The 20,120-nt window shown below is 44.8% G+C and overlaps 6 protein-coding genes across 6 annotated transcripts; all 6 read right to left on the bottom strand.

Moving 5' to 3' along the window:
- Positions 1–1,375: 1,375 nt before the first annotated feature.
- Positions 1,376–1,873, bottom strand: BDZ99DRAFT_528395 (uncharacterized protein; the record flags this gene model as incomplete). The annotated part of the gene is made up of 1 exon (XM_033726367.1): positions 1,376–1,873. The coding sequence occupies one exon, from the start codon at positions 1,871–1,873 to the stop codon at positions 1,376–1,378; it is 498 nt and encodes a 165-aa protein (XP_033568411.1).
- Positions 1,874–11,237: 9,364 nt separating this feature from the next.
- Positions 11,238–12,285, bottom strand: BDZ99DRAFT_504580 (uncharacterized protein). Its single transcript, XM_033724051.1, has 2 exons — positions 11,943–12,285; positions 11,238–11,887 (listed from the first exon to the last, which is right to left on the bottom strand). Exons 1-2 carry the CDS (start codon positions 11,955–11,957, stop codon positions 11,279–11,281), a joined length of 624 nt encoding a protein of 207 aa, XP_033568410.1. The 5' UTR covers positions 11,958–12,285; the 3' UTR covers positions 11,238–11,278.
- Positions 11,758–13,022, bottom strand: BDZ99DRAFT_220829 (uncharacterized protein). Its single transcript, XM_033713437.1, has 3 exons — positions 12,481–13,022; positions 11,943–12,433; positions 11,758–11,887 (listed from the first exon to the last, which is right to left on the bottom strand). The coding sequence occupies exons 1-2, from the start codon at positions 12,853–12,855 to the stop codon at positions 11,981–11,983; spliced, it is 828 nt and encodes a 275-aa protein (XP_033568409.1). The 5' UTR covers positions 12,856–13,022; the 3' UTR covers positions 11,758–11,887; positions 11,943–11,980.
- Positions 13,023–16,635: 3,613 nt separating this feature from the next.
- BDZ99DRAFT_220780 (uncharacterized protein) lies at positions 16,636–17,557 on the bottom strand. Its single transcript, XM_033713436.1, has one exon. The coding sequence runs from the start codon at positions 17,440–17,442 to the stop codon at positions 16,717–16,719; it is 726 nt and encodes a 241-aa protein (XP_033568408.1). The 5' UTR covers positions 17,443–17,557; the 3' UTR covers positions 16,636–16,716.
- Positions 17,558–17,703: 146 nt separating this feature from the next.
- Positions 17,704–18,634, bottom strand: BDZ99DRAFT_469637 (uncharacterized protein). The gene has a single exon (XM_033721544.1). The coding sequence runs from the start codon at positions 18,467–18,469 to the stop codon at positions 17,876–17,878; it is 594 nt and encodes a 197-aa protein (XP_033568407.1). The 5' UTR covers positions 18,470–18,634; the 3' UTR covers positions 17,704–17,875.
- Positions 18,635–18,698: 64 nt separating this feature from the next.
- BDZ99DRAFT_553270 (uncharacterized protein) lies at positions 18,699–19,916 on the bottom strand (the record flags this gene model as incomplete). The annotated part of the gene is made up of 3 exons (XM_033727088.1): positions 18,699–19,143; positions 19,245–19,362; positions 19,510–19,916. 3 exons carry the CDS (start codon positions 19,914–19,916, stop codon positions 19,009–19,011), a joined length of 660 nt encoding a protein of 219 aa, XP_033568406.1. The 3' UTR covers positions 18,699–19,008.
- Between the last annotated feature and the right edge of the window lie 204 nt (positions 19,917–20,120).

The following is a 20,120-nucleotide window of genomic DNA, read 5'->3' as shown; positions in this document are numbered from 1 at the left end:
TAGGTAACTCCCGCTTTTATAATCCTTCTATTTGCATAATCCTTTTAATTATATAGTTCTCTTAATTATATAATCCTTCCGCTTTTATAAGCTACTTTTAGTTCTACTAACTCCACCGCGCTGCAGTGTTTATAATACGCCTGTAAAAACTTTAATTATAACTTCTTCTATTTCTAAATAATAATAATAAGCTATGCTATTAGGTTTATATTTATAGAGTTTATATAAACGGACTAATTAAAAAAAGTTTAATTAAAGTATAGTTTATATTTACGCTAGTAATATATTAGATATTATAATATTAGATCTAATAGTATAGACTTATAAATATAAGCAGATAGCTATATTACAGTATTTATTATCTTCTTAACTTTATAAAAAAAGCCTTTTCTAACCTTCCTATTAAGGCTTTTTTAGAGAACTGCTTTTTACTAATAATTAATTAACTCTAGGTTTATCCGCGTATAAGGTAGTCTTCTAGCAGAGGCTGGCTATTATTCTTTTTATTATTTATATATACTTTTTATAGTATATTTAAGCAAGCTATAATATCTTTCTATAGAGCACTATATATAATAAATAAGGAACTAGGAACTTTGCTAAGGCTTAAGAAAAAAATAAGAAGAATATAAATATATAGAAGTATATTTCTACTATTAAAATTCTAAAGGACTACTTTAAGCATTAAAAAGGTAAAATCTTGCGCAGATTTAAAGGTAGTATTAGGACTTAAGAAAAAGAATAACTTCGGCGTTAATTAAGAGGTCTTAGTATATATCTAGAAGGCTCTTATATATATAGACTTATCTAAACTATAGTTAAAAAGGCCGGTAATATTAATAATAGTAATATATACCCTAATTCCTATGCTTAGAAAGTGCCCTATACTTTTATAAAAATAGTTAAGGAATATATTTTTTAATACTTTAAAGTTTCCTAATATTTTTCCAGCCAGAATATAATAAGCCTGAACTAGGCTTATAGATCCGGACTAATCCTAACTAGATTTTGGAAAATTGTACCGTTGAAAAGTTTCCTACGCATGTGTGAATGGCCGAATACTGGTTAGAGAGCGAAAGAAGTAGCAAAGCTTCTCGGTAGGTTTATTTGCCAGAATGGCAAGATAATGGTATAGCCGGCCGGTGGAAGGACTTTTATTGGCCACTTTGCAGTACCAACCGCGTGCGATACTAGCCCACGTCTCTCGTGCATCGTTCTTATTCTCCATGCTCATGCGCCACCGAGTGAGGTCTCCTAAGCATTCAGCCTAGATGTCCTCGAATCTTGGGATAAGTTTGTAAAGGGAAGATATTATGCCATATGCAATCTGGATGAAGAGTTGCATGTATTTATAAGACTAAGGAAAGCACCGTAACTATTGGAGGAACGCCTCGATGCCGTTATTCCACATTCTTTTCAGCATTGAGTGCTTGATTGGAAGATGACGCAGAGATGCCGAGGCAGAGGGATGCTGAGTTGCCTTGAAGAAATCCACATACTCATGCAGTAAGATGCGATGTAGAGCAATCCCTGCTTGCCAGTTTTCCAATTCGAGTGGAGCGGAAGCAATAACTCTGTCAATGATGATGCACTTCCTCTCAACCTCTTCCAGCCCAGCGTATATGGACGTGGCTTCAGAGGCTAGTCGTTCCTGGGAGAGCGTGCTTTGCTTTCTTTGAAGGAGCGGGTGACATCGATCGACAACTTGTAGCTTGGAAAACTGGGCTGGGTCGAGGGTCGGGAGATTACAGAATCCGGTGGGATCGAGGGTTTGGAGCTTAAAAAATAGGTCTGAGCTGCTCCTGGTAGGTGTGCGGTTATCCAAGTAAGCGTTATCCGTGGTGGAAGAGCCGTGCATGGATCCTTCTCGCATGGATCCTTCTTAGGTGGTCCTGATGGAATCGCAACGTGTCGAGTCATCCCATGAGCTGCAGCTACTCGGGACGGCGAATGATGTCGGGTCGGACGAAGGTTGCACTTTCGTCGAACTTTCGTGAGGTCGAATATCAATTGGAGAAGACGATGTTTCTGGAATGCAGGCTTGAGGTACTAAAGCCTGACACTGACTGGGCTTGGCAGTATTCTTGGACATTGTGTATTCAGATGATAAGGCAGAAAGCAACCTGAGCAGGGTCAGCCTTGCGAGACTCGGGATATGTATATAGTGAGCACCACGGCTCTCTATGCCTGTACAAAGTCATTTTCCCCGCCATGATAGAGAGGTTGTGGGAAAGATGCGAACCGGAGGTTTGGGATGGGCGATCGGAGTCGCTGTGACTGAAGGCAAACGCGCATCCTCAGCCTTGCCGGGCGTAACTAGCTCTATATGTCACCAAGTCGGTCTTCTCCGTGCCAGTGCACGCCTGTAATGACCATGAACCGCGCCTTTATGCATATGCATGCGATGTGCTATTGAATCCATAAGAATGAGGCGCTCCCTGACGTGTCCGTTGCATGGGCTGGTGGTGCGTTCATACATGCGCTGTGTGCCGTGTCTGGTGATGGCGACGGGCGGATGATCTGTAATCAAACCCCGTCTTAATGCATGCATGCGTCGCGCCATTCGCTCCCTAAGAATGGGCGCTTCCTGGCGTGTCACAACTGACAGCCATGGAGCATTAAGGGGACCGCTCGGATGTCCCAGCAAGCTATGATGTGGGTCACGAAAGTGCGCTAAGGATGCCGGGGTCGGAGCACCTTAGTTATCACCCCTCCTTTCTTTGCGTATCACCCCCCTTTTCTCTGCGTGTCACCCCCCCTATATTAGGCCTAGCTCCGGCCCGTATAAATATTGTTCCACCAATCAAACTCACCCGCTTGCCCGCTCGTGCTCAATTCGAATTTACATTACCTGCGCACTTACTCTTAATGCATTAACACCACTTCCTCTACATCATCACCTTAACACTATGCCCCTCCGGCCGCCCCCTTGGGGCCGCCACGCCTCCGTAGAGGATGGCATAAAGTCAATCAACACTTAGGCCAAGCAAAAAGGATACGCTATAGTTAAATACAACAAAAAAATGGACAAGCGCATGCCCCCCCAGGTGCGCAAGGTGCTGGTTCGATGCGAGTGCGCAGGAGAGTATAAGCCAGCTAATAGGAAGCGCCGCACCTGTATAAAGAAGACTAATTGCCTATTTAAAGGGGCCCTCTTAAGAAATTTACTGCAAGGTAATTAGTTTTTTAAGGTTAAGGTTTATGCTTATAATTATAAGCCGTATAATCCTAAGGATGGAACTCCTATTACGTACTAAGATTTTAATAAAAATACTATCCGAACTATATATAATTAGCTTAACGGAGGCACGCCTATAGGTGCTATTTTTAATAACCTTCTAGCTAAGGGCAAGGATATAATAATACAGGACCTATATAATAAGAAATAGAAGTAGAAGAAAATAAAGCTTAAAAGGCTTACTCTAACTTAGGCTATACTTAAGGTGCTTAAGGAACACAGTAATAATAACCCGGACGCTTATTACTACTATAAATATAAGCTAGATAAAGTAAACTAAGTTAAGTACCTATACTTTATGCACCCGGAAAGTGTTCGGATATTCTAGAAGAATTTTAATATTATTCTTTTTAATTGCACCTATAAAATAAATAAGTTTAAAATACTACTTTTCTATATTAACAGCGTTAATAACTAGGGCAGGAACTATAAGCTAGGCTATTATTTTCTCCTAGGGGAGGAAGAAGAGGACTATATTTTTACTATACAGGAGCTTTACCTAGTATACTAGCGCCTAGGCGTTTTACCAGGCGTTTTTATTACGGATAAAGAGCTCGCACTTAAGAATATACTGGCTAAGTTCTTTCCTTTTATTTTTTAGATCCTGTGCAAGTAGTATATATAAAAGAATATAACTAATAAGGCTGTTACTATTTAGAAGGATAAGAAGTAAGTATTAGCAGATATAATAGATCTAGAGAACCTAGTATATACCTCTTAAGTGCTAATAGTAGCTAAAATTAATATTATTTAAAAAGATCGGAAGAGGTTTATTAATAAGCTTAACTTCTACCTATTAAAACCTATAAAGGCTAAGTTTATAGCCGCTTAGAATAAAATTTAATTAGATTATATATATAAAAAAGCCCTAGTTAACTACCTTACTAAAAAGTAGTAGCCTTTTTAATAGTAGATTGCAATATACTATACAGGCCTTCTACTACACTTTAGTAATACTATAACCTTACGGCTAAAGGGCTTAAATAGCAGTATTAAGTCCTATTTTTAGATCTTAATAGGCAACCTCTATAATATAGTTACCCTACTATTTTAATATATTTACTGCTAAGGTGTTAAGAGAAAAAATTAGCTTAGCCGGCAGCGTAGAGCTCCTTAGCATAAGGTTAGGATTCCTAAGTTTACTAGGGTTCTTTAGCAGGTTACTAAGCAGGGCCTAAGGCTACTTACTGCCCAAGTTAAGAAGGCCAAAAAGGACAATTTTAATCCTATTTGCAATAGAACATTTAGGGGGATATACAGCATGCCTTGCTGCCATAAAATACACCGAAAACTGCACGCTACAGCGACATCTACGTATACTGTTGTCCTGGAGGATGTTCATCAGCACTAGTGGTTTAATCGTCCTGTTCTAAACGAGGTAAACCTTCCTATCGATCCTCTCCTCCTTATCGAGGCTCCGGCAATTGTACAGCGTCGTAAAGGCAGGCCAACGGGCCCTGCTGCACCTCGTCAATCAACCCGTGGCCGTGGCCGTGCTCGTGCACCTGCTGATGCAACTCGACGTGATCCATCTTAATTCGAAATTGTTGATCAACAAGCTCCGGCGCAGCAAGCACGACGGCGTGGTGGAGGGCCAGGATCACGTGGAGGAACGTCGCATCTCCGGCGAGCTTATAAAACTACTGCTCGTGCAGAGCAAGCAGATAGTGTTATAGGTGGACAGGAACTAACTTAATTGATGCAGATTGCGACACAGGCCACCTAAATTACTATGGCAGGTGTCTCTACAGGCACGCCGGCGGTCGAGCAGACCATTGTAGTGCTCAACAATCCTGTACAGTTCATAACTACAGCGCCAGATCGCTCCGCCGGATAAGCAGGCACTCTAACAGCTACTCAGAGCTCTATTTCCTTAGTCCCCGACAGCCAACCAGCCCCTAAGGATGCCCCTATGTGCACGCCTGAGGAGGAGGCTGTTCGTGGTAAAGCAATAGCTGTGAGGCCTTGGTATACAGGTGTAGTTGGCGTTCCTTTCAGCCAGCAATTGGACAGTGGTGGCCATCTAGGCGCTTTCCGCTGGTAGAGTAGCTAGAGTAGAGTAGCTAGAGTAGAGTAGCTAGAGTAGATAGAGCGAATAGACTCCTATTGGCCTAGATAATGCAGCCTATAATACAGCCTTTCCGTTTTATAATGTATACTCTCCATTTTACGCAGTCGATACAGAGGCAAGCGGGTGAGTTTGATTGGTGGAACAATATTTATACGGGCCGGAGCTAGGCCTAATATAGGGGGGGTGACACGCAGAGAAAAGGGGGGTGATATGCAAAGAAAGGGGGGGTGATAACTAAGGTGCTCCTTCTACTAAACTCCCATGACGCCTAGCACTATATCTGCCTCCGCCTCCGATCAAGCACAGTCGTTCACCTATCTCTTCAATGCTACGCCTAGCATCGCACCTGCCTCCCATCAAGCACAGTCGTCCATTGGCTCTGCTGCGTCTGCCTTTCCGTTGGCGAGCTCATCAGGCCCTCCCACCCATCCTGCACCCGCTTCGCGCCTTACCTCACAGTTTCTCTTCAATCCTACGCCTGGCATCGCACCTGCCTCCTATTAAGCACAGTCGTCCATTGGCTCTGCTACGTCTGCCTTTCCGTTGGCGAGCTTATCAGGCCCTCCCACCCATCCTGCACCCGCTTTAAGCCTTACCTTATACCTTTATTAGTTCAATTACATAATATTCGCCGATCCCGCAACATTTACTAATAAGGTAATAAGTTGCTTCGCTACTATTGTGCATTATAGGCGAATATTCTACAAGATCACGGCTTCCTAGAAGTTAGATTATTCTAATAATAGCCTTAACCGGAGGCTTAAAAAGAATGCAGCGCGAATAAGACTAAAGATAAATTTGCGCCACGCACTAAAGACAAATTGTTTAAAGGACTTAGTACTTATTAAAAGTATTCTCTTACTTTTATTAATATTAGAATAGATTAGAATTAACAAGAACCCTTTAAGTAAGTGTATAACCCTAAGCCTTTAGCCAGATCTTTTTTACTAGTTGCACTAAAACCAGCCTACTATATCTATTATTCTTTATCTATTTTAGAACAAGGTTCTAAAGATTTATAATAACAACGATATAAATATTAAATAGAATATAACGGAGTTTTAGTTCTATAGGTCTTCCTATTACCTATAAAAAAGCATTCTTATTATATTCTAGTAATTTTAGAATATACTAAAATAGGGTGGCTCTATACTCTACTACTTAGGGACAGGTTGTCTGTACCTTAGGCTTCTATAAATGCAGATATATCCCGATATATACTCCCTTAGCCACCAACTTTAGGTCCTTTATTAGTATTTATAACTACTAGGTTTCTATTAAAAAAGATAAATAATCCTAGAGAAAATAGACGGGAAGTTCTAGTAGTATAATATTAACAGTAAAATTCTTAGCAGATTGCATTATACTTTACGCCAGCTCCGGTACCTCCTAATATATTTAGCAAATGCCCTAAGAACTATTTAGATTCTCCTTATATAAAGAGACTAAAAGAAAGTAATTAGGAAGTTATATAAGCTTAGGGTAATATTAGCCGGTTTAGTAAGTATAGTAAATGGTTTAACTATAAAAATATTCTATTTACGTATAATAAACGTTAGGGCAATATTAGCAGATTTAGAGAGAATAGCGAATAGAAAGCTAGTAAATTTTGAAATATATTTTACTATTTCTTATAGCAATACCAATTTAAAACAGAACCCTGCACCGCGGTAAATTCTGCTAGATTATTTGCGTTTTCTACTATAAAAAGCCTAGGCTATATAAATTCTTTGGCTCCGACCTTATACTATAGCTTCTTTACAACTTCTTATCTATTTTTAATACTTCTAATATATTTTCTAAGTAGTATAACTAATAAATTTAAGTTAGGTTCGCCAACCCCTACTATTAAATTCTTTAAGAACTGTTTTAAGATACTAGGTAGTTAGCCGTTTAATTATAACCCGTATTAGGATTATTTATATAACTTACTTTAACTTTATAATTTTTCCTAAGTTTAGAAGCTAGCCTGTTGCCGAACTCTTTAAAAATAGGCGGATTAATAATTAAAGTGCATTTAATTGTTTTTATTATAACTATAGTTCTAAAAGAAAAAAAGTTAGTATAATAGTAAAGATTTCGGAAACGGGCGGACTTTTTTTTAGTGGTCTTCGATAATTTAAAACGGTTGCTAACTATATAAAGTTGTAAGTAAGGATTTTCGGTAATAATATAGTAAGAGGATTACGCGTATAGTAGGGTGTTGCGTAAAGGTGCTATACTATACTATTCTAAGCTCGGCTTCGCAAGATATCGGTCGCTACACTTTTTTTACCTATCTAGCGTCTCTCCTAGACTGCAGAAACCTCTGTCTTCTATTACTTGCTAACCCAGGCTATACTTAGGCTAAACACCTAAAATACAACAAGACTAAGCATATTAAACAACACCAGCTTTACGCTAAACCCGAAGGCGAAGAAAGGTGCGTAGTATACTTAAATACACCTATAATTAAATATTGCTAACGCAAATAAAAATATCTAACTAAAATAACGTTCGCCCACTAGTTAATCCTCCGCTACCTTACTAGTAGCAAATAGCCTAGTTAAGTTATTACGGGTTTTTATCCTTATCCCTAAATCTGTTATTAACTTACTATTATCTTACGCAGCCCTTAACTCCTATTACCCTGTTGTCCGCCGGTTAAAATATACTATAGAAGAAGGCTTAGCTTAGGAATTAAATACTGCGAGTTAGGAAGACGATGCTATATTAAATAGTATTAATGCCGAATTAGGTAACAGTTCCCTAAATATACACCTTCTATATATAGTAATAATATACCCTATTATCTATCTAAAACTACGCCCGTAAAAGAGCTTTAAATATATTAATACTAGATTAACCCTAAAGTATACAGTAAACTACTTTAGTAGTTTAATACCCTTTAATCTTGCAGGTATAACTTAATTAATTGCAAAGCGATTAGTATATCTTTAGTTAGAGAATAGAAGTCCACTCTAATAAGCCTTCTAATTGCATTAATTCTCCCCTAAAAGAGATAAACGCTGCGCGCTAACGCGCTTAACTGCCTGCAGCGTGCTCCCGCCCAGTAGTTATATTCCGACCTCGCTGCCTAGCTGTTGCGGTGCGGCTGGACCCCGCCTCCTAAGTTTAGTATAATTAGAAGACGGCCGAAATAGATAGCAATATTAATTAAGGAAAAGGCGCAAGGTAAAAGGCGGCACCTACGGCTCGCGTTAAAGGCACCTACTGCTCTACCCGCCTTACTAACCTGCCTATGCGCCTAATAACAACACCTGCAAGCTTCTCTAATAAAAAAGCCTGGCCTAATAAGTCTAACGCCGGTACTGCAATTATAGAGCCGGCGCGGCCCTAGCAGGTTTTTCTAAAACTAACTAGCCCTGTTCTGCCTGCCCTATCTACTATATCCTTCTTAACCAGGCGTAGCCGCAGCTGTTTATTATTGCTATTAAAACGTGGCCCTATTTTTAAGTATAAGAATCTCTAACACCTTAACCCGCCTATTAATATTATCGGCAGCAGGCGGAAGGCGCAGGAGAAGTATAGGGTTAAGCTGCCTAGATATAGTACTAGGGCGGGCAGAGGAATACTAGGAATACGCGGCGCTAGAATACCAGTGGATTGCTAAGGTTATCCAGCTAATCCTAAATTTACTTAAGCTGCTGGCCTTTATATCGCGTACCTCGCTAAATAATAAAATTGGCGTCTTTAATATATGCGTTATATACCTTGCACTTCTACTGTTTTACTAATATATACAGCTATATAGTTGAAATTTTCCCTAAATAGAAGCATGCTGCCTACCCGTTTTAAAAATCTTAATAAAAAAATTAACCTTACTATCGGCCTACAGCTATACTATATAACTAGAGCCGCCCTCTATACTGCGCAAGCAAAAACTAATAAACCCTCTAAGGCTATTAACTAGGTATTAACCTTTATCTACTAAAACCTACTGCTTCCTAGTATTAAGGTTAAGCGTATATATAGTAGTACTAATCTAATAATCCAACTAGCTGCTTAGGTTACCGCTAAATTTATTAAACGCGAGATCGCAGAAGCAGATATTAGGATACCGACGCTAACTATAAAATTAAGGGCGATTACTGGCGGTTATATACTATAGTTGCGATAATAAAAGGAAGGATAACTAGGAATAAGCCTGTAAAAGCGGATCTAAATATAAATAGCACTAAAAAAACACTTAGGCTTAGCGTTATTAGCTAAGTAACGCTTAGGAGCACTAATTCTTAACTTAGTATATACTGTTTATATGCCAACCTGTATTATATTATAGAATAGGGCCGGACTGTATATCTAGAGTAGTTTAAACGCGAGCTTCTTGGCGTCTATAAGAAAAGGGCCGCGGCGGCTGTTAGAATACAGTTCTTTCAACTTTCGTAAGAGCTTCTTAAGTAAGGTTTAACTTTTAATCCTCCTTTAAAGTTTCCTTTACTTACTTCTTAAGCAACCCGACCTTCTTAATCTATAAAGGCCTTCTCGAACTCCTTACTCTTTGTAATAGAGAATACGCGCAGGAAAATAGACATTTAAATGCCTCTTGCGCTGAGGCATGGCCGACTCGCTGGCCAGTTTAAAGACGTCGCAAAGCGTCTCACCAGTCTCTGGCACTTACGCGCTTTAGGAACCAAGAAAGCCTCAGGCACTAAGGGAGATCACCCCGATTGCGTGTGGAAGCTGCAGGAAACGAAAATGCAAGGCAAGAATTGTATGTGCATGTTGGCCGGGATGAATGATGGCTCCGATACAAAGTTCTCCGTGAAGGTTTCGCCATTATTCGTTGGCCATAAAATGGACAGAAGTTCTGTGTACGCTCTATCGCTTATAGCATAACGTTGTTGCTAAGTTTGTAGTGTTTCCTCCATTCCCGCAGTTGCTAGCTGTTGTAGCAACGTTGCTCTTCGAATCGCGGCAAGGAAACCCCGCCTCATGGAAATATGATAATCTATTCCGAAAAAGTCAGGTGACTCGGTCATTCCTCTGGAATCTCTGTGGGCAAGTTGATGTGGGCTATGCGTTGTGGCAGTCCAACACGCTTCCCCGTAGAAGATTGGTTTAGTAGAGATATGAAAACCGATAAATATGGTGAAAAGCCCTAAGATAGGCTCCCTGGTGTCCTCGTCATGTTGCTCTATCCTCGTTATTTTAAGATTCCAATTTGGTGGGTGCTGTTGCGTCTGCGCGGTGTTTGAAAGAGTAAGGGCACGTCTTTAACCTTGCGGTCTCTCAGGCTAAGTTGCCTTGGGAAAAGGAGGGATATAATTCTAGAGTTGGAACTACGTCTTAAACTATATTCTACCGCTTTCAATATACGGCCGCCACGCACGGATTACTGTATTCCCCCCGGCCGGGCCACTCAAATATTGCCTTCTGCAAGGCTGAACTTTGCTTGCATCAGCCTTTCCTCCCGCAGACGCCTCCAAAAACCGGCATCCTAATTTGTGTGTCAGTACGCTGCCTTCTTGCCACATTTGTTGACCAGCATGACCGATGCGAATGCGGGCAGACTTTTCTACCTTGACTCCTCTGCCCTTCCCCGACTGGCCATCTTGCCATGCACAAGCAACTCTTATCGCACCACGAAAGTTGGACAGATTTGAACATGTATGGTTTGAACAACTGGGGGTTAGTTCAGAGTACTCTTTTGGGTACCACTCTGAAAGATGGGCGGGATCCGGGTGGGAAATCCTTGAGGACGGATATCCGTAGCCTTATCAATAGTTTTGGATGCATGTGGCTTGCAAGCGGATTAACAAAAGTTTTTCGTCGTCCCATAGACGCACGCCAGCAAGCCCCTGCTTGGATTTTCTACGGGTCACATCCTTAGCATAGGGGCATCGGCCATATCTTGCATGCGCATGTGTAAGGAGTCTTAGTCACTATTCTAATGAAACAATCTCATAGCGTTGCGCTTTAAATATGCCCACGATTCGCATTTGCAATTATTCGACTGTGTTTACTAACTAAACCCAAACCACTTCCCCACCCAAAATCTGACTATGCAACCTATCAACTTCAGCCCCTTCGTCAACGACAATGTAAGAACCGATAGTCCCAATGCTTTCGTTTTCGGCATCAGTGAGTATATGTTGCATAGCCTCATCGCCGCTCATAAAAAGTCTGGCTCTGTACACTGGCGTGCCGCTCTGGTCTATGCTGTCTTGAACAAGGTAAAATTTCGTGCAAACCTGATCCCTCACTTTTCCGCAGAAGGCATGGCCGGTGTCAAGGTGTATGGTCGTCCTTCCCTTCAACGAGATATTCATGGCTTGTAACCCATCTGCATAGTACCAGTACTCGCCTTTTGCCTTCTCCAAGCACGCCCAAAGTCTACCCAGGTTGCCCAAATATGACTTGCCAGCCCGTTCGCGAGTTATAGTCGCGGTCTTGTTCATATTGTACCTTCTGGTAATGTCCTTGCCATGAATCGTAACTTGCGCGCCATGATTTTGCTTGAACAAGTCGCTAGGAACGCGAACCATCGGAGGTGGAGGTGAAGGCGGCCATTCGACGAGGACAATATCGGGGTCGGCATCGTTAGCACCCTCGGACGAGAGATGTTCCGGCGGTTCCTATGCAGCTGTTAGACTCTAATAATATAGGAATTTCTTGACAGCCGACGCATACCGTGATCGATGACATTAGGGTTACGGTTTGATGTAGAGCTAGGGCTGGGGGACTGGGACGCCAGGCTTAAGAAGCTCTAATTCTCCAAGTATCTCTTGACGTCGTTGGACACCTTCAGCCGTAACTGTATGATTCTTTGGCAATCGCCCAAGTAAGCCAAGTTCAACCTGTATGAAAACGCCTTCCTTAATATGTTGCTCGATATGAAGGTCTTGTTCATCCCATGCCTTTGACCTTCTATCCATTAAGTGCACGGTGTCCATACAGCAGCCGCAATAGAACGACCTCTGTCCATTTCTCCCAATATGATAAAGTGAAGTGGACTCGATAGAGTCATGAGAGGCGATGTGAGATTTGAATAGATCAATATTCCAAGATATGTTTTGGCAATCCGGACAGATCCATTGCTCTAATTGGAAGTGGCTGCGACGGTGACGATTAAGGTCTTTTAGATTGTTACCCTGCCAATGGCAATTTTGTTCCAAGCAAGACTGTTTTGCTGTTAGAAGCGCTCGTGAGAGGGAATCAACGACGTTACCAGATGTTCCGCGGCGAGGTTCACATTTGGCAGCTCGTTGGCAATTTGAAGAGCCGTCCGAAGTGTCTTGAAAACTATTGCAGTTTCTATGCAGGAGCTTCCTGTTCGCTCCTGTTTGAGATACTTCAAGGCTTGCAAAATGACCTTTCCACAAGGAATCTCTAACTCGTCTGGCCCCTCTTTTTCATTCCGAAGGTTTTCCTCATCACATATTGTAGCCCAAATGTCGCTGTTGACGTTCATTTTGACGAGCATATTGGCCGGTGTCTGAGGTCGAGGTCGAGGGGAGGGTACATCTGGAGTTGAAGATGGAAAAGCAGAAAGAGGTGGAGGAGGAAGGTATAGAGGTGGGGAACACTTTGAAGGTTGAGGCATCGCTGTGATTTCAGTCAAGAGGTTTGATAGAGTCAAGCACAACGAGCGTTACAGTGTATATAAACCCAAGCCCCAATCTACGTGGGGGATCTCCGACCATGAATATGATCACATACACTGTCTACCTACGTCCCGATCAGCTCTCATGAATCGTCCAGACGCCACTGAAGGCATGGTGGACCACATAATACTGCGTGTGAACCGTTGAATGCATGCCCCGTGTTGACTCCTAAGAGTGGGCGCTCCTTCTACTGCATGGACTCCGCGCATTCATACATGCGCTGAGCCGTATTCAGTGATAACGATGGGCGGATGACCTGTGAGCAAACCCTGACTCAATGTATGCATGCGCCGTGCCATTCGCCCCCCCAAAGAATGGGCGCTCTTTGACGTGTCTGTTGCATGGACTCCGCGCATTCATACATGCGCTGAGCTGTACTCAGTGATAACGATGGGCGGATGTGGCAGCTGGCGTAGGAAGGGCAAAGGATCAGTGAGGAAAGCATGAGTTGTATTGAGGTGCTAATGAGTGGCTATATAGTGAAGAGAGACCAGGGGTTGCAGGCAGCAACGGTGACAAAACAACAGGTGAACCCTGTCCAGCTGAGAAGTGAACCCTGTACAGCTGAGACGCGTAGACAGACGTGCGTAGGAGCATTCTAACTGGCTGCCAGGATGACCTGTGAGCAAACCCTGTCTTAATGTATGCATGCGCCGTGCCGTTCACTCCCGTGAATGGGCGCTTCCCGACGTGTCCGTTGCATGGGCTGGTCGTGCATTCATACATATGCTACGCCATATCTAGTGGTGGCGATGGGCGGATAATCTGGAATCGAGCCCCATCTTAATGCATGCGCCGTGCCGTCGACTCCCAAGGAATGGGTGCCCCCTGACGTGTCCGTTGCATGGGCTGGTTTCCGCGCATCTGCACCCAGATTATCTCAGAGGACTATCGTCGTGATGGCCCTAGACTCTCGGCGCATGCCATCCTCATGCATGTGCATGTTGTGTCTATGGGCTCCCTAAGCTCAGTAAGACATGGCCAAGGAGTGCCATGTCCATTCAGTGATTGGGCTCAAGTGAGCCCGGAATTAAGTTTCACACTCTGGACGGAGGAGAAGCCATGTGCCCTGCGAGAGACAAAACTCGGGAAAGCTATTGCCGTGTCGCCGCGCCGCGTGTGGCAAGTGTGGGTGAGGAATTTACCATGATTGGGGCTACGGAGGCGTCGCCGTGCATGCCACTATGAAGCTGAGGACTATCCCCATGCACAGATCGTTAGACATGGACTCAAGTTAAGCCACATGTGTCGTTCGAGCTTGTCGCCGCGCGCTGGCACTGCAAAGAACTTCAGCCGGCATTGCGGTTGTCAGTCAACACCCGCTCCTTCGATAGTGGTTCTGGAAGTCGGCCTTGTGAATAGAAAACCCTTGGGTGATGGTATGTGGATAGGATGGTCGCAATATGCTCAGCTGGTGGTATACGTGGAGTTGCTGAGTTGGGCAATAATGCAATTAGAAAGAGCACGCTGACTAAGCCGTTGGACTGAAGCATTCTATACAAAGAGAAGGAGCTCAAAAAATATTACTCTTGCTTCAATTGTGCTTTTTAGCGTCAAAATATGCTTCAACCACTGCTGAGATTCCCTCAGGAATGGTGTCCCCCCATTTCTTGAACAGCTCGCTCAACACGCAGCGGAAAAGAGGCGTATTCCGAGAGCCTAGGTCCGACAGTCTTTTCTCTAATAACTCTTTGGTCCAACCCTCTGCGTGAGGTGTCTTCAAGAACATCTCAATAGCCTCAGTGATAGTCTTAGTGATAGCCTCAGTGATGCATGTGCCCTTACCGAAGGCGAAGAGGAATATGTCTTCCCAGTGTCTCTTCCAATCATCCTCGCTTCGACCCTGTATTATTGGAAGCAGCTGCAAGTGACATGAAAACTGATGAGGAGACGCTTTGATTCTGCTCTGGTCCAGGGTTGATTACCCTCGAAAGATGATATAGTTTCATCCCTTCGTTCTATTCTTGATAATTAGCAGGAGGACAACTTTAAGCTTTAGACTTACTTGCTATTAACCAAGCGACTGGCCAATATTGTGATGTCTCCATAACCTCCCTCGTAAGCAAGTTCATTCGAGGTGTAACTTTGACTTGCGCTGTTTGATATTGCAGTGTGGAGGTCAAAGTGAGGAGAAACTCACAGCTGTGGGTCCGGGCTGATAAGGACTCATGCAGCGCAGGGCCTAACGCGAGTTGTCGAGCTGTCCCACTCAGCCTTCGGTGGAGAAGGCTTGGCTTTTTCTTCTAGGATTTTCATCCCGGTCTGCTTTAGATCCCAAGTGTATAATGGATGGGTAGCCTTAGTGATCCGAAAAGAACGCCTACAACTCTCCATCAGCAGTGTTCACTTCTTTTGACTCCGCCCTATACTAAAGTGGCTTTCCTGCACGCAAGAAGCTCACGAGGGATTGCTTTATAGATCCGGGAGCTCACTCACAAGGACGTACGTCGGGCAGCTGATATTGCTGTGTCGGCGTTCAAGTCATCTCCTTCGTTTCAGATTCGGAGGCCAAACTTCAAAAACTTCCCGACCGATACATACGAGTCCTATGCCGTCGATATTATAAAGAGCCTTCTAGACCCCACTTCGAGGATCTATGTAATAGAGAGTCGGTATAAAACTGATGAGGTGGCAGTGCATAGACCATTATGGGCGCAAGATTCAGGCGTGCCAATTGGCAAAGCCGTTCCTGTTGGCTTCGTTGAAATAACAGGGATAACCCCTAGAGAAGTGCCCGAGGACGACAGCCGTGCGTATGCTGATTTTTTAAGGGGATAATATAGCTAATAAAAGGACAGGTATTCTTGAGGAACTTTTGGGACGTGTTGAGACTCGGTGTCGAGATGAGGACGCAGAGAGAATAGCTTGGTATAAGGAGAACACTCGCAGAGAGAGAGAGAGAGAGAGAGAGAGAGAGAGAGAGAGAGAGAGAAGTAAGACTGATATAATTAGACTATAGGCAAAGCTAAATCTATGTTAGTTGTTCAGAGGGTTGCGAGATGGAACTATCTTCGCTTGTTGTGCATGAATCTTATCAAAGGGATCATCATGGTCGTAAGCTCGTTCAGAAAGCAGTAGACGAGCAGGATAAAGAGGGCAAGTGGATGTGGGTGTCAGCAATGCCAATGAGTCAGCGTCTTCTTGGATGGTTTGGTTTCAAGATGGAACTTATGCAAGTGAACGGTCTGGTTAGCTATGTGCATGGTTTCGATAAACGGAAGCCTCTAAAGAAGGATGATAGAGAATAAAATTCTCTAGAAAAGATCTTTCCTTTGATTCACCCGCTCAATATTTTAATGTAGGTGAAGTCCCGTAATGCATTGTGATTCAAAAAAGTAGTTAGCACGCCACGTTGACCCGCTTCAGCAGGATTGAAAGTAGAGGTGCTTTTAACTGTAATGGAATCAATGAGTGATTGCTTTGCAGACCAGGAAAGAAAGTAGCGAAGAACGGTCATGATAACAATAGTGTTATATGTTCACCAAAGAGACCAAGGTAGAAAGAGTGCTGCGCCGGGCGGCGAGACGGAAACTCATCATCATTGTCTGAAGGATCGGAATCAGGAGGGGCGCGCCTCACGCGTTACTTTGCGTGATGTTGGTGAGAATGCTCGGTGGTGGAGTAGTGTGAGGGCATGAAGACTTCGCCCGGTCCGGAGCGGTTCACGGGGACGGAAACATGCTTTGGCGATCTTGGACGAGGTGAATGGTCGTGCGAATTGCCACGCTCGAAAGACCTTCTCCCGACCGCTTATCCAGTTGTTCATGGCTGAAACTACAACGGCGATTCGCATGTAGTCATCAGTGATCACAGTTTTGAAATCGACATCCTGCAATCTGCCGTTCCTGTCGTTGTTCAGCAAGCCTTCGTCTGACCGATGAGCCACCCATGCCGGCACTTGTTGTTCGAGTACAGTCTCTCGGGATACCGTTTATCTGGGTGGGCGGTGGTGAGGCCTGGTGTCTGGGGGGATTTCGTGAGACATTGGGTTGAAAGGAATCGGCCAGTCGGCCTGAGGACGGTGATGATGGGACAGGGAGGCTACAGCTTATCAGCATTATAATCGGTCTCAATAGGGGCGTATGGCGTTCAGAACTATGAGAGAAGAGAGACGCTAGCCTTCGAGGCGATTTGGCAGGTCGCTCCCAGAATCTGATGAGGCGATGAAGACGATGTATTGAGCTAGGTCGATAGGGCAGCGCGACCTTTGTTGATAGGCGGAGACAAAGAGAAAGGCAACGAGCGGCCTTCGTCACCGACTTCGATTTAGGCGGGCTTGGTCGGGGGCGCTTGTTGAACGCGCTGCGCTTAACCTGTGGAGGGTGGTAAGCTGGACGGCGAGCTGAGAGGTGGGAGAGCGGGTCTTGATTTCGAGACTTGTCCTTGCGCGAATGTCCCTGGGCTCTCCAAATGATCGCTTGGTTGCGCGGCTTTGGTGCGGATCGAGGGTTGAGTGACGAGGTGTGCGGTCGTAGGAAGACTGCAAGTGAAATGGCACAAAGCGGGTTCGGACAAAACGCAGGCATCGTCGCAGCGGGGCTCAAGTAGATTGAAGAAGAATTTCAGCTATCATGTACTATGCAGCGCGCATCTAAGCAGGCAAAGAAAAACAAGCAGGTCAAGAGAGTGTACAAGGTTGGTTGAGCAGGTAATCAATCTCCGAGTAGAAGGAGTGAAGCGGTGCCAAGCCCCACGCTACCTCCATCACGTAATCGCATTGCGGAAAGTCCGAGCACGTGCCATAACAGAAACGTCCTGCTTGTAGATTCCCACTATGGTGGCTTCCAACGTCCTCGATTGAAGCATGTGTACTTCGTATTTCTAGTTTCATTCGGCCTCCTCCCTCGAATTTTCGCTAATCTGTGGTAGTGTCTTCTCTGCCACTCTGCTCTGTAATATACGGTGTGCCTGTCGCGACCGATCCACTTTCTCCCTTTTTGATCGAGGTAGAACTGGTAATTATGGTTTTGGTGGTGATGATGCCTCCTCTAGAATAGGCGCTTCTTCGTCGTTAGAACCAAGGTCTTCATCGCTGATGAAACCGCAACATATCGGGTTATCCCATGTTGTGAATGAGCTGCTAGGTTTCGAAACTATGCAGCTTCTCGAGACGGCGAATTGTTTCGGTGGGGCGGAGCCAAATGCTGATGTCTGGCCGGACGAAGGTTGCGCTCTCGTCGAGCTTTCGCTAGGTCGAATATCGATTGGACAAGAGGATGTTTTTGGAATGCAGGCTTGAGGTACTGAAGCCTGAAACTGATTGGGCTTTGCAGCATCCTGGGGCATTGTGGATTCAGATGATAATGTAGAAAGCAACCAGAGCAGGGCGTAAAGAGATTTAGCCTTGCGAGACTCGGGATACATATATAGTGAAGCACTAGGGCCCTCTATGCCAGAGAGGATCGAGGTGGGAAACCCTTGAGGACGGATATCCGTGGCCTTATCAATAGGAGAAGAAGGTGCATATGCATGTGGCTTGCAAGCGGACAGGAATTTTAGAGCAGGTCGATGCAGGAGTGTGACAAGGGCCTTCAAGATGCAGAAGAACGCCATGGGGGCAGTCTAGTGCTCGAGGTGACCCTCTGATGTTGACGGCTTAAGACCAAGCATAGTGAGTCGTGAAAGCAAAATGGAGACGGAACAGCCACGTTGCTGGGAGGCAGCACGCCATTCAGACATGGAATGTGCACTGGGAGGACATGCATAACCTAGCCAGACAATTTCACTCCTTCTTTAACTCTACTTCTTCCTCTTCCGTCCCACTCTCAGTCCCCCTCTCCGTCCCACTCTCCGTCCTACTCTCCATCCTGTTCTCCATCTCACTGCGCTGCAATATACTCTCCGGGCTCCTTGTCCGCTGGCTTCTTGGCTCACCTTCCACATCTGCAGACCCAGGCCTCTTAATCTTCCTCCTCTTTCTAAGATACGGTTCAACAAAGCCAACACTCTCTCGATCCCTCTTCTGCTCCGTCTCCAGCACCGGTGCCGTCCTAGCGCCACCACCACTTGCTAAATCACTCTCAGACACTGGCGACCGGGTCGGCAATTGCGGACCCAGTTGTAGTGGCAGGGTAGATCGTGATCTCGAACTGTCAGAGCGGCGGCCGCTGAAAGAGCTGTGGCGGCGTGAGCGGGGTGCGGGCCTGCTGTTGGCGCGTTGGTGATGGAGATGAGGTTGCGGTTAATGGTGTGGTGGGTGCGGATGATGATGTTGCCCAGGTTCTAGGCTTTGCATTTGCAGGATGTTTGCCGGCGTGCTATGCGGCGTCACGGGACGGCCGCTAGGAGGCGAAGGTATACCAGTAGCGGAAGGGTGGAGCTAGAAGACGGGAGCGTTAGCACGGGCGCTCATTTCTTGCTCGCCCAGCTGCCAGTGCATGCTCTCGGCGGACCTCCAGGGGATTTGCATTTCCGAAGCAACCTTTTGCCACATTTGGTCCTTGAATCTGTTCAGTATGTTAGCTAGGGTTCAATAGGTTGGTGAAGGGGCAGTGAGAAAGTAGGGAGGTAGACTGAAGACGCTGTAAAACACAATGTTTGCAGCGTTGCGCGTATCGTGTTTTTCGAAGAGCAGTGGTTGAGGAGGTACCTACCGAGCGTAAAGCCTCGCGAGCTTGTTTTTTTTCTCCTCGTCCCAGACTGCGCGCTTCTCGAGGTAATTCTGGTATCGGAGTCGGCAAGCGATGGCTGATCGTCCTGGGAAGTGCTTCGCAATGTCCTCCCATTTCATTCCTGTTCCTCTGAGCTCGATGATTAGATTATCCTCCTCTTGACCCCATTTTGACTGTCTCTTGGCTGGACTTTCCTGTGGCAACGGAGTCTGCGACGCTACGCGCTTGATAGGTGGGAGTGGAGGCGAACCACGAGATAGCGCTGGAGGTGCCGTGCCTAGCGGACCAGAGTAGAGCGGACGGAAGCTCTGGGGATGCTGTAAAGGGTCGAATTGCGCGTGTTGCTGCTGGAGAACAGCCAACGGCTGCAGTACTGGTCCACCTTGCATCGATAGAGCAGGATACGTTGGAGAATTGGGAACATGCGAGGGAGAAGGTATTGTTCCTGTAGACGAAGCTACTAATAGAGACTTGGAGCCTTAAGGCTCAAGCAGTAGATTAATATTTATAGCGGCTAATATAGGCTCTGGGCCAGCCTTTTTATAACTAATAGTGCCGCTTTTTCCTTCTTAAACTATATAAAAGAGTTTTAA

This window comes from Mytilinidion resinicola (genome assembly GCF_010093595.1).
Source record: "Mytilinidion resinicola strain CBS 304.34 unplaced genomic scaffold BDZ99scaffold_39, whole genome shotgun sequence".
NCBI classification, from domain to species: Eukaryota; Fungi; Ascomycota; class Dothideomycetes; order Mytilinidiales; family Mytilinidiaceae; genus Mytilinidion; species Mytilinidion resinicola.
Note: the sequence above shows the minus strand (reverse complement) of the source record. Positions and strands in the feature narration are given on the sequence as shown.